General features: G+C 29.7%; 6 protein-coding genes across 6 annotated transcripts, besides 6 other annotated features; 5 read left to right on the top strand and 1 right to left on the bottom strand.

Moving 5' to 3' along the window:
- Positions 1-438: 438 nt before the first annotated feature.
- On the bottom strand, positions 439-2,567 carry TVAGG3_0148510 (uncharacterized protein; the record flags this gene model as incomplete). The annotated part of the gene is made up of 1 exon (XM_001304080.2): positions 479-2,458. One exon carries the CDS (start codon positions 2,456-2,458, stop codon positions 479-481), a length of 1,980 nt encoding a protein of 659 aa, XP_001304081.1.
- Positions 2,568-2,817: 250 nt separating this feature from the next.
- Positions 2,818-3,601: a mobile genetic element.
- Positions 2,818-3,601: a terminal%2Cinverted (terminal inverted repeat of Banshee-A1 transposon ID:TVAGG3_0148500).
- A 1,412-nt stretch (positions 3,602-5,013) lies between these two features.
- Positions 5,014-5,042: a mobile genetic element.
- Positions 5,014-5,042: a terminal%2Cinverted (terminal inverted repeat of ISTv1 transposon ID:TVAGG3_0148490).
- A 106-nt stretch (positions 5,043-5,148) lies between these two features.
- Positions 5,149-5,982: a mobile genetic element.
- Positions 5,149-5,982: a terminal%2Cinverted (terminal inverted repeat of Banshee-A1 transposon ID:TVAGG3_0148480).
- Positions 5,983-6,787: 805 nt separating this feature from the next.
- Positions 6,788-7,380, top strand: TVAGG3_0148470 (calcium ion binding; the record flags this gene model as incomplete). Its single annotated transcript, XM_001304081.2, has 1 exon — positions 6,829-7,290. The coding sequence occupies one exon, from the start codon at positions 6,829-6,831 to the stop codon at positions 7,288-7,290; it is 462 nt and encodes a 153-aa protein (XP_001304082.1).
- Positions 7,381-8,564: 1,184 nt separating this feature from the next.
- On the top strand, positions 8,565-9,473 carry TVAGG3_0148460 (uncharacterized protein; the record flags this gene model as incomplete). Its single annotated transcript, XM_001304082.1, has 1 exon — positions 8,565-9,473. One exon carries the CDS (start codon positions 8,565-8,567, stop codon positions 9,471-9,473), a length of 909 nt encoding a protein of 302 aa, XP_001304083.1.
- A 670-nt stretch (positions 9,474-10,143) lies between these two features.
- TVAGG3_0148450 (armadillo (ARM) repeat-containing protein family) lies at positions 10,144-11,592 on the top strand (the record flags this gene model as incomplete). The annotated part of the gene is made up of 1 exon (XM_001304083.1): positions 10,155-11,585. One exon carries the CDS (start codon positions 10,155-10,157, stop codon positions 11,583-11,585), a length of 1,431 nt encoding a protein of 476 aa, XP_001304084.1.
- Positions 11,593-12,037: 445 nt separating this feature from the next.
- Positions 12,038-13,180, top strand: TVAGG3_0148440 (uncharacterized protein; the record flags this gene model as incomplete). Its single annotated transcript, XM_001304084.2, has 1 exon — positions 12,055-12,672. The coding sequence occupies one exon, from the start codon at positions 12,055-12,057 to the stop codon at positions 12,670-12,672; it is 618 nt and encodes a 205-aa protein (XP_001304085.1).
- A 122-nt stretch (positions 13,181-13,302) lies between these two features.
- TVAGG3_0148430 (Golgi vesicle docking protein family) lies at positions 13,303-18,633 on the top strand (the record flags this gene model as incomplete). The annotated part of the gene is made up of 1 exon (XM_001304085.1): positions 13,531-18,585. The coding sequence occupies one exon, from the start codon at positions 13,531-13,533 to the stop codon at positions 18,583-18,585; it is 5,055 nt and encodes a 1,684-aa protein (XP_001304086.1).
- Between the last annotated feature and the right edge of the window lie 1,262 nt (positions 18,634-19,895).

Raw genomic sequence — 19,895 nt, 5'->3', positions numbered from 1 at the left:
TATGTCAAATGTGCGGGAAATACATCGTTATTATGAAGTTCAAAAATATCACATTTTTTGAATCTTATCATATTAAAATGGGCATATTTGAAAGAATCTAATGTTTTTGACTAGCTTTAACAAAATAATTATTAATAATGAATTCCTACCAAAGAAGCTTTCCTTATTTGGGAGAATTCGATAAGAAAATTGATAGAATAGCATTAATTTTAGGTTCATTCATATCAAATTAATATTATTTTGGATCATTATATAAATATAAACTAATTTTATATGATAAAAGGTTAATTTTATTGAAAAATTAAACATTTCAGTGCTCATAATATAAAAATATCAATATCATTAGAAATCTTCGACTCATATGTGTGAGCATGATATTTTTGCCTCTCAAAATATGATTTATTTCAATAGAAAATCAAATAAGATTTAATAATATGAGAAAATATGTCTTTAAAGTTTTTTATAACAAAAACATTATTTAGAATAAGAAGTCCAAGTCATTTGCTTGGCGGATTTCAGCGATTGTAGATTCACTTCTCTTCTCTTTCGCTCTTCTTGAGTGTTTCTTTGGAGTATGTCTTGGAATGTTTTCTGCAGGTGGGCTTAGCAACTCTGGATGTGGTAACATTGGAGGCATCACTCCTGAATCATAGTCAGGAGGAGGAAGAAGCAAGACGAGATTGTCGTAATCTGGATTCTCGCTTGCGCGTGGTTCTGTGTCTGATCCATCATCATACCTTGAAGGTGGTTCGAACATCTTCAATGATTGATGAATTGCATCAGCAGCGCTTTTAACTCTTCTCTTTCTTCGCTTCCTTTCCAATTCTTCTTCTGTGAAATTCCTCTTGATTGGGGATTTTCTCTCTTCCTTTGGAGATTCTGGTTGCTTGAGAATGATCTCTGGCTTTTCTCGTTTTTCAGTTGGAGCTGCATCGATTGAAAAGTCTTCTGTTGAAAGAGATAATTTTGCAGGAATATTTGCGTCTGTAAAAATTGAAGGACGACGCTCTTGGTGAGAAGCTTGTTCCTTCATTGCTGCCTCCTCTTGACTTATTGTCTTATGAGATTGAACGTTTTGAGATTTCATCACTTCTGAGTCGAGATTTTGTATAACTTCGGGCTTGTATTCATCAGGTGATAATGGCTTAATTTTTCCGCTTCTGATATCATTCAATGAGGCAGAAGAGCATGATGATGAGCCACCATCACTTGAATCCTCGTGATTGTCAATTTCATTTTTGGCATTTGAATAGTTTTTGCCTTTGAGCTTGAATTTGTTATAGAACTTACTGATGACTATTGGAGTTTTGTACTGATTATGCTGATCGGCATAATTTGTTTCGTAATCATCATCTCGGATACTCGGGCATAATAAATGTATAGCTGTTATAAAGCAAATAACAGGGAATATAATTAAAGAAGTAATTCCAAATAATAAGCGTAAAGTATATATTAATGCATAGTTGTGGCGAGCATAACATGGTTGGCATAATTTTTCGCCGCAGGAGTAAAAGCAACGACTGTTATTGCAATGATTATCGTAACAGTTTTCGCACTTTCTACATCCGAAAGCATTGTAGTCATCATAATAATATCTTGGATGACTCTGATAAAAGTCGACTACTTCATAGTATCCCTCGCAGTTGGTGCAGCAGCATAAGCATGGACTCATAAGGCTACCATAAAGTCTATTGAAATGTCTTTTTCCAATAAAATAAATTATTAATGCTGAAGTAATGCCAATGACATAGAAAACAGCAATTGATGCTACAACTGCTGCAATAGTCTTCTTATTTGACGGATTGTTGTCTCTTTCTGGTCCAGGAACTGGCTTGAATGTCTGTGTTTCAGTTGTATCAAAGGAAATTCTAATATTTCGCAAGTCTTTATTGGATTTTGCGTCAATTGACATCGAAATAGTTGATTTATTGAGTAAAAGTGTTTGATTGGAATTATCAAATTTAATTTGTTTCCCGTTACTGTATATGATGACATCAGTCGGATGATATTTAGTTGTGTCAAATTGAACCAGAATGTTATATTTCAATGGAGGATAGAGCTTCAGATATGAAATTATTTTTCCTGCGTATTGAGATAAATCGATGTTAAACGTTGAGTTTGTTGTGTCACCATCAAATATGGGAACAGAATTGAGTTTTTCTTCAAATCCAACTGAACCAAAAGTTAAAGTAAGTATCTCATTGTTTGGTGAATTCTTTTTGATTTGAAACATGCCACTTGTATCTTGAACGATTGTCAAATTCGATGAAACTTTTAGATTAAAATTAAATTCATTTTTCTGTGCATTTAAATAGTAATGAGATATTGAATATGAATTAATCTTGTCGGTGTAAAGTCCTAGATAATTAGACTTGTACAATATGCCTTTGATTTGGTAATTAACGCAATAAATTGACTTATCATCGATAAATAAATTGATTGATTTGGTTGTGAACATATTAATATCGATGTGTGTTGTTTGATCACATTGAATATTCTTACACAAGGCGAATATAGACAAAAAAAGAATCATTAAATATTTCAATAAATGAAAATGTGACAAGTTTAGATAATCTTTCAAATAATTAAATGATTAAAATATTAAAATAAAATCAACTTTTTTGATTCAAAATTATGACCATCCAATGCTATCTCATTTCATACTTTACATTAATTAAATTTTGTTTATTTCTTTCAATATTGACTTATTGCGTCTAGTTATTTATAAATTGATGGGAAAATAGGAATTTTTAAAATTTCTCTCAAAAAAACTAATTTGAATTGAAATATATCGCATTTGAGAAAGTATACAAAACTGTTATAGACCGAAAATAGATTTTTTCGGTTTTCTCTTCAAATAATTGAAAGAATGATACTATTATAGGTTTATTATATTATATAGCATATAATCATGCTATAGCCGAAAATTATAAGTTTTGAGAAGATTGAATATAACACAAATAAATTTGAATGTAAGTTAAATTGCTTGTTGTTTTTAATAGCTATTTAATGAGAAATCCAATATTGCAAAATTCAAATTGAATGATTGAAAGAACAGAAAAAGTCATTCTTTTCAATTTCGAATATGTTTCATTGTATTTATAATTATATGGCAAATAAGATATTTAAACTTGATTTTTGAAGGAAAATTCACAAAATTGAATAAATTCAAATAATTTTTATTCAAAAATAAACTAGTTATTTGAGTTTAATACTAATTATCTATTCAAACTACAAAGTTTGTAATTTAAAATATTTTGTGAGATCAGATTGAATTAATTCAAGGTTCTTTTCAATTAATATTAATGACCATATTACGCATTTTCGAACATTCTAAACCAAATATATAAAAATGGGAGACGAATGTTAAATTTGCTAGACATGGGGGAGTTGTCTGCAAAGTTTTAGCTCTTATCTCTAACAAAAAATTAATTTTTAAAAAAAAGACCGAATACGTTTCACAGCGAGAAAAAAATAAAAGGCAAGATAGAATTTTCTAGACATAAAGAAGTTGTTTACCGAGTTTTAGCTCTTATCTCTAACAAAAAATTAATTTTTAAAAAAAAGACCGAATACGTTTCACAGCGAGAAAAAAATAAAACTTTACACTGATTTTAATTTTCATTTCTAGTCACTTTACTTATTATTTTTTCTTTTTTTTCATTTTAATTATAAATTATTTCATAATACGTTTATTTACGTTACCATTTTCTTTATTCTTTTGAATTCCATACTAGACACTTATAGAATATTTTGATTGTTAACGTACTTCATTAGAATGAATCCTTACAAAGGGTATGTCGATCGAATTTACCTAATTGGTATTTCCAATCAGATTGAAGAAGGTAAAATGACATGGGAAGAAGCTTGCACCCATGTTCCCATCGCCCCAACCCTTCAATCAAATGATTTCAAATATTTAGATGTTTCAAACTCTTTTTACAAAATCAATTTAGCTTACAGAATATCCCATTGCCTAAAGGCAAGAAAGGTCGTAGGGTCAATCCCTACGACCAAATCAAAGCTCTTGCTGTGATACATGACCACTGGGCCTTTCCCTGTGGTCAAACAAAACAATGGAACGTTTGAAATTACAACAAATTGATGTATCTTATAGAGAAGTACGCAGATACTTCAAAGAAAATCATTTCACCAAGACGCGATTAGAGCATGCCGGGCCAGAAACAGCAGTAAGATATTGGGCGCTTTCACCCAATCTTATCTGGCACGCAGATGTTCATTATTTTAGGGGTGTTCGTGGCCAGTATATTTATGGCATAATCGACGATTTTAGCCGCAAAGTCCTAGCGTGTATACAAATACCAGATATGCTGGCAGCGACGACAGCGAACGTTGCAGCTTCCGCCTTCATTGAATTTGGCGCCCCTTATTGTTTCTGGACCGACAACGGTTCAGAAAATAGGGGCGCCTTTCAAGATCTACTTGATCTTTGGGGCGTCCAATGGCGGCATACAGACTCTCATTCTCCCTACCAAAATGGGAAGATTGAGAGATTCTGGCCGACATTGGAGCGCTGCCAAAGCATTCAGGCTATTCCTGCCTTTATTTGGGAGTACAATAATAACACACCGCATGAAGATCTCCCAATTAATCCATTAACTGGAACAAATTACACGCCAAATCAAATGTATCAGCTGAAACCGAAATACACAAATGCAGATACAGAAAGGTTGTGGCAAATATGGATACAGATACAGGCATGACCGCTGTTGACACATTCACAGCGTAATAATAAACATAATTTTTTAATTTCATTTTTAACAAGTTTTTTTAAATGTATGTAATGAATAATTCATTAGAATATGATAATGCACATTGTAACAGTATAGAACAATCACCAAATTTTTTTTGAAATTAAAAAATAAAAGTAAAAAGTATAAAGTAATCTAACCAAAAAAGATATTTAAAAGAATTTTGGAAAAAACAGAATAAGGATAATGATATTATTTTAGATACACAATCGATTGTTACTGAAGAATAATCCGGTAAAATGATGATATAAAATTAGATTATTTTACAAGTAGCTAAAAGAATAAAACTATAATATAAAATAAATGAAGTTTAATGAAACAATAAAGGTTAAATAAATAATAAAGATTTTTTATTTTATATCAGTATTGAGAAGAAGTAACAGCTGACACTTGGTAGACAACTTCTTTATGTCTAGAAAATTCTATCTTGCCTTTTATTTTTTCTCTGTGAAACGTATTCGGTCTTTTTTTTAAAATTAATTTTTTGTTGAGATAAGAGCTAAAACTCGGTAAACAACTTCTTTATGTCTAGAAAATTCTATCTTGCCTTTTATTTTTTTCTCGCTGTGAAACGTATTCGGTCTTTTTTTTAAAAATTAATTTTTTGTTAGAGATAAGAGCTAAAACTTTGCAGACAACTCCCCCATGTCTAGCAAATTTAACATTCGTCTCCCATTTTTATATATTTGGTTTAGAATGTTCGAAAATGCGTAATATGGTCATTAATATTAATTGAAAAGAACCTTGAATTAATTCAATCTGATCTCACAAAATATTTTAAATTACAAACTTTGTAGTTTGAATAGATAATTAGTATTAAACTCAAATAACTAGTTTATTTTTGAATAAAAATTATTTGAATTTATTCAATTTTGTGAATTTTCCTTCAAAAATCAAGTTTAAATATCTTATTTGCCATATAATTATAAATACAATGAAACATATTCGAAATTGAAAAGAATGACTTTTTCTGTTCTTTCAATCATTCAATTTGAATTTTGCAATATTGGATTTCTCATTAAATAGCTATTAAAAACAACAAGCAATTTAACTTACATTCAAATTTATTTGTGTTATATTCAATCTTCTCAAAACTTATAATTTTCGGCTATAGCATGATTATATGCTATATAATATAATAAACCTATAATAGTATCATTCTTTCAATTATTTGAAGAGAAAACCGAAAAAATCTATTTTCGGTCTATAACAGAAAGTATACAAAACTGAAAAATATTAAAAATGTGATTTTATTTTTGAGAGTAATAAATTTATATTTACCCTATTTTTAATTTTGACAAACTGCCAATTCAAAGTTAAAACATAACTTCTCCAAAATGTCTATGACAATAATGATAGCTAAAGAATAACTATGCCAAGTGAAACTTTTATTAAACATTATAGCCTTCAAAACCAAGTTTGCATCGATATTTGCACAAAAAAATTCTTTTTTGTTTGTACCCGAAGGAGAATTATTCCGCATCAACATCAAGATGATGTTCCTTTACTTCAAAGCATTTAAATAAAGAAATCTCAAATCTAATTTTGATTCTGCAATACTGTATATTAAATAGTTAGAGTGCTTCAATGTGTCATTTGGATATAATTTAATAGGTCATCAAAATAAATATTCATTCGATATTGAAAATTCATTTCTAACTGTACTCATGTTCATTCTCATTTGTAGTTTCTGACCAATGGATGGTATCATTTCTTTACATCATAGTTTGGTTTATTGAAAATTATAAATTTCAAAATTCACTATTTTTAGCTCATTGAATTAGAAAGCAATGTTGTGTGGTACAAGATTATATTAAGCTTATATTTCTTAGGCATTTAGATTAAAATCAAATCGAACCACGAAAATTCACGAAAATTAAAATGCTATAGCGTAGATTCGAATGCTATTGATGGAGCTTATTCCATCTTATAACCTATATTAGCATATGTAAGGGTGAATAATATTCCGTTGTAAGAAATTGTCACTTTTTCTTAGGAATTCCCTTTGAATTTTTTTTTCCGGGGAATAACTGACAACCGTTTAGTCATCTTAAGAATGTCACGCCGTCATCTTATACCACAAGAGGCCAAAGACGAAATTGCTGAAGTCTTCGAGCTTTTCGATGCTGATAAGAGTGGCTGCATTGATCGTCAAGAACTCTATGTTGGTATTCGTGCAATGGGCTTTAATGTTACACAACAAGATATAGAAGCAATCTTTAGAGAAAAAGATGTAGAAAATCTTGGATACCTTGTTTTCAAGCAATTCCGTGAAGTTATTGGTCAAAAATTACAAGAGAGAAAACCAGAAGAAGAATTTAAGCAGGTTTTCGCACTCTTCGATAAAGAACACACAGGTAGAATTGGTATTCGTGAAATCAAGCGTGTTTGTATGGAACTTGGCAAAACAGATCTTACAGATGATGATATGAATGCTATGATCCGCCAATTTGATACAGATGGCGATGGATTCATCACACAAGCCGAATTCGTAAGAATGATGGAAGGTGATTTCTAAGTCATATCATTGATACGGTAAACTTTTTTTATTTACTTATAAATAATAGCCAATTTACAAATATCTACTAAAAGGTTATTTAACTTGTTTAAATTACTGAATATTTCCTGTTTTTTATTCTTTGATTCATAGATATACATATCAATAAATTTGAATATTTCATATAAAGCTGCTTGCGTTAGGAGATTAAATCTATACCATTGTGACATTCTTATTACTTGCTCTTTCTTTATTTGGGTTTACTTTTTATGTGTTCGGCCACCTAAAATAAAATAAATGGAGAGCATTCCTTATTATATTGACGTTCTCAATGGACAAATCCAATTGGAAACAGACAAACTCAATGAGGTTTTAACATCAGTATATGATTTTTTAAAATCTCAAAGCTCTTTAACGTCGGCAATTTCAATAATTGAAAATCCACCTTCAGAAACATATTTTCTTGTTGCCAAATCCGTTATTTATAACCTCATACTCAATTTCGGTTTTTATTTCTTCGATGAAGATAAAGAAAAATTAAAGAAAATTGTTTATTCAGATAAATGGACTCAAAACTCTCCTCATCTTTTAGCATTACAAGTATTGATTACTCTCTCCTTCGAACGTGATTACAAATCCTTTTTTTTTCAAAATTATTTACAAAAGATAGCCAATATGTTTTAGATTTTCTCGAAGAATTTTTTAGCTCTCATGATCCAATCATACGTTCAGAGTTTTATAATTTTTCAGGAGAACTTTTACCCACAATTATTGAATATTTACGTTCACAATTTACAAAATCACCTGAAAAGTGCAGTAGAATCTTAATATATATTAAATATGCTTTCTCCAGTGTAGAAATTGATGCAAATTTCAGAGATATTATTATACAATCATTAGATCAAATAGATTCTCGAATTGAAGTTCTAGAACTAATTCAAGAATTATGTGATAGCAATGATTACGTATCTTACTTAAATAGTATCTCATTTCAAGATAAACTTATAGATTATATTTCGTATTATCAATATAACGAAGTTGGTCTTAATTTAATATCCCGTATATATTCAAGCCTTTCTTACAATGGTAGATTTGATCGCAAAGATCAACAAGCGTGTCTAAAATTATTTTTCAGTGGTTACAACACAGTTTCTGCTGAAATTGCTTCAATGATATATTTTGATTTCGATTTTTCCAATTTTTCAGGCATTTTCCAAAATCTCTATCAATATAATTGTGATGATGAATTTGAAGATTATAAATATTATAATTGGTTTTCAATTTACATTGGTAGAATGTTAGGATCAGGGCAAGCAAAAGAATTCTTAAAATACTTAAATGAACTTGTTAACTCGGAAGATTCATATTTTCCTGATTATGAAAGATTCGTTTTAACTGTTACAGATTTTCTCAAATTCCTTTATATACCCAAAGTAAGAATGAAAATGTTTGCTCCTATTTTGGATAAATTCAAGTATTTCTTTGATATCGAACCAGAAAATTCAAATCACATTGAAAACATGATTGTTGAAAACTTGTTCCGAATTTGTAGATGTGAAGATTCAACTGTTGATTTTGATCATGTATTTCATCAAATTGTTAAAAGAGCATGCGCATATCAATTCACTGATTTAGAAGCTATGAGTAAATTCTTGGATTCATTGGCTCCTGAGATTACTTTTGATTCTGATATGATTATTGGTCTTTTGTTACTTAATGATATCGATGCTGATGATTGCATTGGAAAAATGCTTGATTGTTTACATATCCCAACATTATTTGTTAATATTATTAATGATGTTATTCAAATTGATTACGATGGATCAAAGTTTGCGAGAATTATTGCAAGATTGAACAGTAAAAGACTATCTCCAGAATTTATTAAATACTCAGTTGATGTTTTGGAATCAAAAGCAGAAGAATTATATAAGAATGACTACAATTTCTTGTTTTTCTTTATGGCACTTGATGAATTACTTGGCAAAGACTGTTTCGATGTATTTAAACGATATTTAGTTCTTGATTTTGGAGATTTAACAATGGATATGATATTAAAAATCTATAATGATCACAATATCAATGATATAGAATTGTACAAATGTCTCTTTGATACTTTCTCAAAATTCTTCATTACAAAACCTAGTGAAATTTTTTCTGAAACACAAAGAGAAGACATTTTGTACAATTTAAGAGTATCTTCGTAAGAACACTTCCGAAAATGCCTTACGAATTAAGAATTGAATCTGTGGAATTCTATATCAAAGCATTGGAAAATCCTTATTGTGAAATCAACGAAAGTTATTTAGATCTGTTTGTGAATCAATTCCAATACATCGAACCTGATCAAATGAATGAATTATTGAAACTCTCTTGGACCATTATAAAGCGATATTCATTAACATCATTTTACGCTGGAGTTTTATCTGTTCATAAAAAATGTCTAGAGAATGGATATTCTGAAGAAGAAATTCTTGCTGGAATTGTTAATACACCGAATATTAAAAAGGAATTACTTAAATCATATATGGATTACCTGAGATCGCACTCGAGTGCTAAAAAATATTTGACGTTTACGAGGCAATTCATGAGGCTTTATCACCGATTAATAAATAAATTTTCTTGTTTTGTAAATAAAAATTGTATTATAAAATTACGAAATTGGAGAAGCTAATATTTTGGAATTTGGAGATCCCGGCTGTTATTTCTCCAAACTAGATCCTTACTTTTAATGAGATTTACTATTATAAGACTAACAGCTAATAATCATTCAATTTTTTTGTATTAAAACATTAAAATTGACTAAAATCACTGGAAATTATAATATATTTTTGCATAAGAAAATAAATTACTACAATAGTTCATCAATGTTAAATACTGATTTCAGAATGAATATTCAGACTAAAGACCCTGAAGCTATAAGTAATGGTATTATTAACATTATTTGTAGCTCAATGAATGGATATGATTGCTCCTATTTGTTACCGGATTTAGTTGATCTTTTATTTTCAGAAAATATTAATCTGGTAATACTAGCACTTAGAGCTTTATCAATTGCATCAAACCATTCAAATTCATGTTTAAACAAGTATCCTAATCAAATCAAAGTATTATTAAACAACGAATTCACAAGACCTCATATGATTCGAACTCTTACAGACTTACTTACAGAAGAATTATATTTGATGATAGAAAGTGACATTATGAATCTCATGGAAACAGCTGATCCATACATCCGAAAATTATCATTCACATTAATTTCAAAAGCTGCATTGAAATATGATATTGCCTTTAATTCATACAGTAAATCTGTATCAATGTGCATGCTTGATAAGCAATATATGTATTTAATTTTTCAATCTTTTTCAGAAATCATCAAAATTAGAAAAGATTATAGCTACGAGTTGATTTTACTCCTAATACCAGCTATGTGGGATTGTGACTATCTTTTGTTTTCGAAAATTTGCGAATACCTTGCTTTTTGCGAAAAGCATTCAATTATTGACAGTTTTCTACCAATGATAGAAGCTCGAAGCTCAGATCGTAAGTTTTGCTACGCAGCATCACTACTAGCATGTCATTTACCTCAAAATCATATTTTAAGAAAATTTATCAGCAAAAAATTGACAAATCACATATTGAAATTGGAAACAGAGAGTGATATAATTTTGTATACGAAGGCCCTGATTGTTACGGCTCCAAGAAATACGAAACATGAACTAATTTATCAGTTTTTCTTTCAGTCAAAGTCCCATAAAATCAGATCACTTGGTCTGATTCTTTCTGGAATGGTCGATAAGACATTCAAAAAGACTGTTTTTGAATCAATTGCCACTGCAATCAAAGAAAATGACCTAAATTTCATAGAAACAGTAACTCTTTTATTCCCAATTGATGGCATATCGCTATTTGAATTGATTTATTCTATTGCTTCCGTTCAAGAAAACTGGGCAAAAGAATTTGTTGCAAAATCACTTAAAAACATGAGTGAAGACTCAAAAAAGCAGTTCCTTGATGATATTCACACTATAACTATACTGCCTACAAATGATATCGGTAAGCAATTCGCTATTTTTATTTCAGAAAATTCGAATTCATCAAAAGACGCGGATTTCCTCTGTAAATCAATTGCGTTGAATGTTTCTGATGAGTTTAATATAGTATTTCTTCAATCTCTTCTTTATTTGCACGACAAGATACATTTTCAAGGAAATAGTGAAATCAAAAATAAACTACAGCTTATGACAACATCAGTTTCCCGTGAAGTTCGTCAATTATCTGCCGAATTGCTTAATATTATTGAACAAGAGTCAAATTAATTATTTTCTTTCTAATTGTTCGTAAATGTTATATTTTTATAATATGATTTTTCAATATTTCTCTAGGATAAGATATATGTGAAATTTCAGAATCAGAAAGTTGAAAATAAGTCAGTTGTGAAATTATTCAAGAATATGTAATCGTAATATAATAGAAAATAGTATAAATTCATATTCACCTAGTTTTTATTTACTTGAAACTTGCTGATTATTTGCATTTACGAAGAATTACAAAAAGAATTCTTTGAAATTTGAATATTTTTCCCCAATCGACATACAAAATTATAGATATGTCTTAGAAAATAGATATCAATCAGATATAAATTGAATATCATTCAAATAATTTTGGAAAATAACTCATGACAGATTTTCAAGAAATTTTCTTAATACAATACTAACCAAAGGCTCTATTTAAAATAAATTCCAATTTATCGTTGCAAAAAATTAATTTTCTTTTTCAAATTTTAGAATGGAGTATGAAAACAATGGTTCAGCAGAGTCAGAGTCATTTGCTCTGCGAAGCTATGTCTATCAAGAAAACTTAGACTATGTAAAAGACTTAAATTTTAAAACAAATGCAAGCAAAATATCAGTTCTAGTTAAATGTGTTTATCCTGATCCGGAGAACCCAGAACAGATCATTTCTAAGCATGGTTCACTCTCAATTTCCTCTGGAAAGCCGATTAGTCAAATATGCAAAGAATTTCTTGCGACTTATCCAGAAATTCCCAACAAAGCTTATTATGTTAGCTATGACCAACTGCTTTTCCGTGAAGGTACAATAGCGCAATGTGGAATAACCCATGGAAAATCTGTAGAATTAATTGCTCCAGGCAAAAACCATGCAGCAAATCATAATGAAGGTCTTTTCCTCTTAGTTGTTTCATTCTTGCCTTTCATTATCGGTATTGCAACAATTGCTTTGTCAATGAGTTCTGAAACATCAATAAGTACTCATTGGAAGGCATTTTTCCTCTTCCTTGGATTTCTTTTCATTATCCCTGCTACTTTAACTGGAATTGTTGGGATGATTTTGATTCCAGAATGTCCAATGCCTTGTTATTTCCGTGGAACTGAATGGTGCTGATCATGGCAATTATATTTGCATCCTTAGTAAATTTTTTTTCTTAATAAAAATAATTTTCTAGATCTATAATGTTTTTTTCAGACTATAACTGTATCTTTTGTATTGGTAATGAATATCTTATGTTGTTTTGAACTTAATTGAAGAAAAAAGAAAAAAAATTGTTTTGATTCAAGCAATCACCAGTCATTAAGATCAATATCCTCGCCAATTATGACAAAGAAATTTAAGATTGTATCTTCAATCTCTGATGTATCAGTTTTTTGGTTTGGATTATTTTTAAAACTTAAATAGATGCGGCAAATAAGATCTGAGAGATTGTGTGTCATGCATGTATAATTAAAATCTCGTTCTTCATTGTTACGATAGTTTTTTGTTATGAAATCAATGTAAACTCCGATTTCTGTGAGATATTTTGATTTGATTGGGTCTTTAACACAAGAATTTTTGAGAATATAAACAGTTGTGTCTTTGAATTTCTCCAAAATATCACCAAAATACTGAATTTCATCATCATAATTCATTTTTTGGAAAAAAAAATTGACAAAAAAAGTGGAATATTTTCAACAACTTTTTTGAGACTTTCTGCAAAATTGTTATGCGTTACCGTTTATTTTAATGAATAACTTGATTGTTGGATTGATTTCTTATGTGTACTTCGTTTACAAATAAAGGACATCATCAAATTTGAGTCAAAAATTAAACAATGATGAGAGAGTTGAAGCAAAATAAGCGTGATAAAATGAAACTCCATAAGATACTGTATTTGCTGATTCTATTTGGGATTTATAGATAAAACAACAATAATCTGGACTTGAACCTCTTCCTTTTGAAAATATGACTGTTTTTTATTTATTTTTTATGGCTTTTATTAGAAGAGTATTTTTTGCTTCTCCAGAACTAACAGAGCAGGAATTTGTTGTTAGTCAAGTTGATTTGCTTGTTAAAGGCGAAGAAGTCGAAAATGTCCTCCGAAATCTGAAAGATTTGAGTATAAAATATCCAAACGAGATAGGAAGCAGAGCTATTCCTTCTATAGTAGATATTTTAGTCAAATACGAGAAAAATGATGATTTAATATCAAATTTGTTCGTAATTATCAGTAATCTCCTTCATGAAAATAATGAAAAACGCGCCGAATTTGCAAAAGTTTTCTTGGAGCAGCCAAAGACATTACACAATCTTATAGAAACTAGCGAATCAAAAGTTTTCAAAAAGAGACTTTCTACAATTAAACTTCTTTCAATATTATGCAGTCTACAACCAATCCTTTTCCAAAACGTACTCACAAATAATCAAGAAGAAATGACAAAGTTATTTGCATTTATAAACGACGAAAATGAACAAATTGTCGAAGAATTTATCAATTTTATTCCGATTTTAATCAGTAAGTCCGAAAACTACCAGCAGATTGTCTGTTTTAACATCATGGACCGCCTTTCTTCCCTTATTTCTGCAGACAGACCCAACGTAATGAAAGCAGTTCATTCAGTTTTAGACGGAAACGAGTTTTCTCAAAAGCTTTTTGTTGAATCTGGATACCTTAAGAGGTTATTACCGTTAATCGAGTTCCCACAAGCAACTGCTTACGATTTACTTACAGAAATCTTTTCATCATCAAATGCTCCAACCTTACGAAACTCAGTTCCACCATCTGGCATCATAGAAGCATGTGCCAAGCATGTATCAGTCAATAACCAAAGGGCAAACAACTTAGATTTGCTTTCTTTGCTTATACAAGGCAACGAAGAATGTTGTTCAAAGCTTTCTGGACATTTAGAGTCATTTATTTCTATTTATTTATCAGATACATCATCAAGAGAACTGTTCAATACCTTCTTTATTGAATTTTTCTCAAATGTAACTTCATCATCCCAAATTTGTTCAAAAACAATCGAACAATTTTTCCAGAAAAATCAAAGCCCATCTCTTTTTGACATTGCAACAATCTCTGTTTTGTGCAACCCCGATATCAAAGAGTTCTGGCTCTATTTGTTAGATTTGTCATATCCCCTGATTAAGAACGCTATTCCCCCTGCAATTCGTTTTGCAATTTCTTATGTCAACCAAAATAAAGAAGCTGCAAACAAATTCATTGCTGAGAATAGACAGTTGTTCTTCAAGCTCCTCTTGCTGTTCACTGAAGAACAAACAAGAGGTGATGTCAAGCATCTCATCTCACTTTTGTTCACTTCACTTTTGATGTACAAAGACTGTGAAGACAAAATTATTGAAAACATTTGTTTACTTTTAATCGGAGAAGAAAAAGTATACAATGCGCTAACAGAAATGAAGTCAAATTCATATGAATTGTGGAATGAGTTCGAAGAAGATCTCATCAAAATAATTATGGATAAAAAGCCGTTAGAAAATGTTTCTCAATTTGACAATTTGACAGACGAAGAAGTCAAGAAAGAATTGAAGAAATTGAACGACGATCTCAAAGAAAAAGATAAAATCATTGAAGAAAATGAAAAGAATAACGAACAAAAAGTGTCGGATCTTAAGAAACAAATTGAAGATTTGTCAAAACAAAAAGAAAATGAGAATTCTGACGTTTTACAAAAACTTGATAATTTACAAAAAGAAAATCAAAAACTCAAAGAAGAGAACGAAGAAAAAGAATCAGAACTTCAAAAACTCAAACAAGAAAATGAAAATCTTAAAAATATTGATGCTCAAAAAGTGACATATGACGATGAAAAAGTGTCAGAACTTCAAAAAATCATTGAAGATCTCAAGAAAGAAAATGAATTGATTCAAAACCAAAAAGAAACAAATGACAATGAGAAGATTTCTGAACTTCAAAAAATCGTTGAAGATTTGAAGAATGAAAATGAAAAATTGAAGAGTGAAGTCAATCAAAAAGTGACAGATTTACAAAAAGCTGAAGGTGAAAATGATTTAATCAAGAAGTTGCAAGAAGAAAATCTTGAAATTGAGAATGAAAAAGATAAAGAAATATCTGAATTAAACGAGAAACTTGAAAAACTTCAGAACCAAGTAAATAATTTGTCAAGTGAAAAAGTAACAAAAGATGACATCATTTCTTCACTTCAATCAGAAGTTAATGACTTACAAGAAGAAATCGAATCCAGGAAAGATGATAAACAGAAGGAAATTAATTCTCTTAAAGAAAAGATTGAAACCTTAGAAAATGAAAAGATTTCACTTCAAGATTCAATGAATGAAGAAATTCATAAACTTGAAGAAGAAATTTCTAATTTACAAAACGAGAAATCTGTTTTAGAAACAGAAAACGAAAAACTATCAAAACAAATCGAAGAATTGCAAGAGAAAGAAAAATCATCACAAGAAGAAAACGAAGAATTATCAAAACAAAATGAAGAAATGAAAGAAAAACTTTCTAAACAAGATAAAGAATTCGAAGAAGAAAAAGAAAAATTGAATGCAAAAATTGAAAAAATAGAGAAAGATTTATCAGATGGTAATAATGAAAAAGAAACATTGACAAATGATTTTGAAGATGAAGTCAAACGAATTGAAGAAGATATCGACAACAAGAACAAACAAATCAAACAATTAGAAGAAGAAAAATCACAATTAAACGAAGAAATGAACAAACTTCAACTCAACAACGAATTCCTTCAAAAACAAAAAGATGTTGTTGAAACAGAAAATAATAAAATCAAGAAAGATTTCGAATCATTGTTAAGTTCACTTAACAAACCAGACAAAAGCGAAATGATCAAGAAATTCGACGAAGAAAAGCAACAAGAACTTGAGAAAACTAAAACAGCTAAATCAGAATTAGAAAATCAAATCCATCAAATGTCAATTGAAAAACAAAAATTAACAATTAATCTTGAAAAACTTGAGAATGATAAACTTAATTTGCAAAACATTGTTAATGATTACCAATCTAAGAACAGTGAAATGACAAAGAATTTACAAGATTTGCAGAAGAAGAATTTTGATTTACAAAATCTTTATGATGATTTAATAAATAAGACGAACGAACAAAATCATAGAAATGAAAAGTCACTTGAAAACAAAGACGAAGAAATCAAACAGTTGAAAGATACACAACATGAATTAGAATCTAAGATTGAAAGTCAACTTGAATCATTACAAAACAATGAAGAAAAGATTAAACTTCTTGAAAGCAAGATTGAAGACTTAGAAGAAGAAAAATTAGAACAAAACAATATAAATCAAAATAAGATTTCTGAATTGGAACATAAAATTGAAGAACTCCAAAACAATTCATTAAACAATGATGAAAATGAAAATAAGATTTCAGAATTAGAAAATCAAGTTCAAGAATATCAAGAAACTATTGAAAAACTTAGAAAGCAAATCGAAGAATTAGAAAAAGAAAAAGAAAATAAAGCTGATACATCAGAAACAGAATCATCAACAAAGATCAAAGAACTTGAAGATAAGATCGAAGAACTTGAGAAAGAAAATGATCTGTTTCAAAACGAAGGTGAGAGTATTTTAGATTTGCAAGAAGAAGTTACAAAACTTAACAATGAAATTTCAACACTTCGACAATTAACTTGTAAACTTGAAGAAGACAACAAAACATTGAAAGACGGAAGCGAAGAAGACGAAAAACTTATTTCTTCATTAAGGAAACAACTCAAAGAGAAAGAAAAAGAGAAAGAAAGTGAAAATGATAATATTTCCCAAATTAAAACGAATCTGTCAGTTCTCAGTAAAGAAAACGATAAACTGAAACGAGAAATGCAGATGAAAGACGACAAAATATCAGATTTATCCATTTTGACATCGTCATTGCGAACAGAAAACGAACATCTTAAATCAGATCTTGACATCAAGAAGAAAGAGATCGACATCATTAAGAAGAACGACGAAACAGTTCAAAGTGCACTTGACCAAATCAAGAACTCAAATTCATCAGATAAAACTATTAAATCACTTCAATCACAACTTAGTGTTTGTTGTATGCAGAAAGAAACACTTGAGAAAGAACTCGAAGACATGCGTAAAGAAGATCAAGAAACTATTGCACAACTTAAACAAGTTGTCAACGAGTTACAAACAAAGATTTCACTTTCATCACCACAGCGTGAATTCAACCAAATGAAGATTCAACTTAAACAGAAACAAGAACAAATTGAACGTCTTCGTCAAGAAAACGATGAACTTCAAAACAAAGTTAATTACATCAAAGAGAAAGCTAAGAACGACATCAAAGATATCATTAAGAAGACACAAGTTCCCGAAGTTAAATCAAGCGAAAAGACACTGAGTGAAGTTTCTGATTTACGTCGTAAAGTATTGATGTTTGACAAAGAGAACCAGAAACTTACTGAACAGAACAACGAACTTAAGAAACAACTTCAATCTATTTCTGTTTTAGAACAACGCGAGAAAGAATACATCACACAAATCTCTAAGTTGACTAAGAAGACGAAAGAACTTGAAGAAGAAAACAAACTTATTAAGAAATCAGAAGAAGATAAAACTGATATTGAGCAACGATATTTAGATACAGTTACAAACACATCTAAAATGTCACATGAGATTCAGACACTTAATGAAACAATCAACACATTGACACAAAAGCTTTCACAACTTAAGAAACAACATTTGCAAGAGAAGAAAGAAATGCAAATTGAGGTTTCAACATTGAAGACGAGTCTTGATAGTAGTCTTAAAGAACTTGAAGAAGAACGTAAACATAACATGCAACTTATTAAAGATTCTAAAACTAACATTGTTAAATTGTCTGAATTAGAACGAACTCATGCAGAACTTCGAAATCAAAATGAAACCATTTCATCTGTTTCCGTTTTACGAACATCTCCTGTTTCTCCACTTCGACAAGAATCATCTATTATTAGTGACGATCCAGAACACAAGAAAGCTCTTCGGTTAATTGGCAAGATGTGGCTAATGAAGAACACAGACTACGACAGGAAATAAATATTTATTTTGTTATTGATAAACTTATCTTGAATTTTCTTTTTCAAATGCCTCTTACTTTTAATGTTTACTCAAGGTAAATGTGTGTGCGCCACTTTTCACCTCTTACGATCCTTGATAAATTGTTTTTCTTTCTGATGTTGTTCTTCAAGAAAACGGTTTTTGTCAATTTTTATAAATTTCGAATGAAGATGACTTTTCATGGGATTATTACTTTGCGAGCGAATTTGTAGGAGCTCAGACTCAACGTTGCCAAAACTGTAATCTACCAGCAGGCAAAGGTCAATATTACTTAGATGAGTGCAGTTTTTTTGATGATAAAGACCGAGTTATCAACTTTGATCCAATTATAAATACTTTGTTTCTACATAATCGGTGTTCTTTTAGTAAATACAATTCAACAAAAAGCGGAAGTTGCATTTACTACAAAATTGGCAGTAATAGTTCGATTGTTCAACGAAAATTCTGTTGTACAAAATGCCAAAGCAAAGGTTATGGCCAATTTTCATATACATATGTTGACAGAGATAACTTAAACTTTTTTATTGAAAGTTCCCTTTTCGATGTAGGAAAAGAAAGTGTTGGTAGTTCTATTGAAGCAGAAGATGGTAATATCGTAGTTTCATCAACAAATTTCTCATCAAGCAAAACTCAGTGGTCACCTGCTGGTTTTTTAAAAAGTCCTAATGTTAATTACACAACAAAATATAACTATACAACTGTTGTTAATAATTTAGCACCAGATACTAATATTCTAGATTTTTGGTATAACTCTTTGATTGATTCATGTAATATTATAAATAATACCATATCAAAATCAGGAAGTGGAATTATTTACCATTGGAGGAATTCTCTTACTGTAAAAAGTTGTTCTTTTATTAACAACACTGTTCCTCAAGGTTCATATTTGATATATAACTATTATGATCCAAATGAACAAACAACAGTTGATAGTTGTTACATTGACAATTCGATTTCATCAACATTTAAATATAATACTGTAGTACCTACTAATACAAGAGAACTATTTACTAACAAATTGATTCATTTTTCAACTGGTAATTGCCAAGCAGAATTTGCAATTATCAATAAAAGTATTTCTAAAGTTAATAAACTTTCTCTTTTTTTACAAACTTTAGTAAACATTTCTAACTCTTCATAACCTAATATTTCCACATCATAGTTACAGGCAGCCAAATCTGAAAGAATCCCCTCTCTATTAGAGCTAATATGGTCATCCATTGGAGTTAATTTTCATGCAAAATAATAAAGGCAAAGCTGTACTTAAAGTTGCAAAAGTCAAAAATGAT

This window comes from Trichomonas vaginalis, chromosome IV (assembly GCF_026262505.1).
Source record: "Trichomonas vaginalis G3 chromosome IV, whole genome shotgun sequence".
Lineage (NCBI taxonomy): Eukaryota > Parabasalia > Trichomonadida > Trichomonadidae > Trichomonas > Trichomonas vaginalis.
Note: the sequence above shows the minus strand (reverse complement) of the source record. Positions and strands in the feature narration are given on the sequence as shown.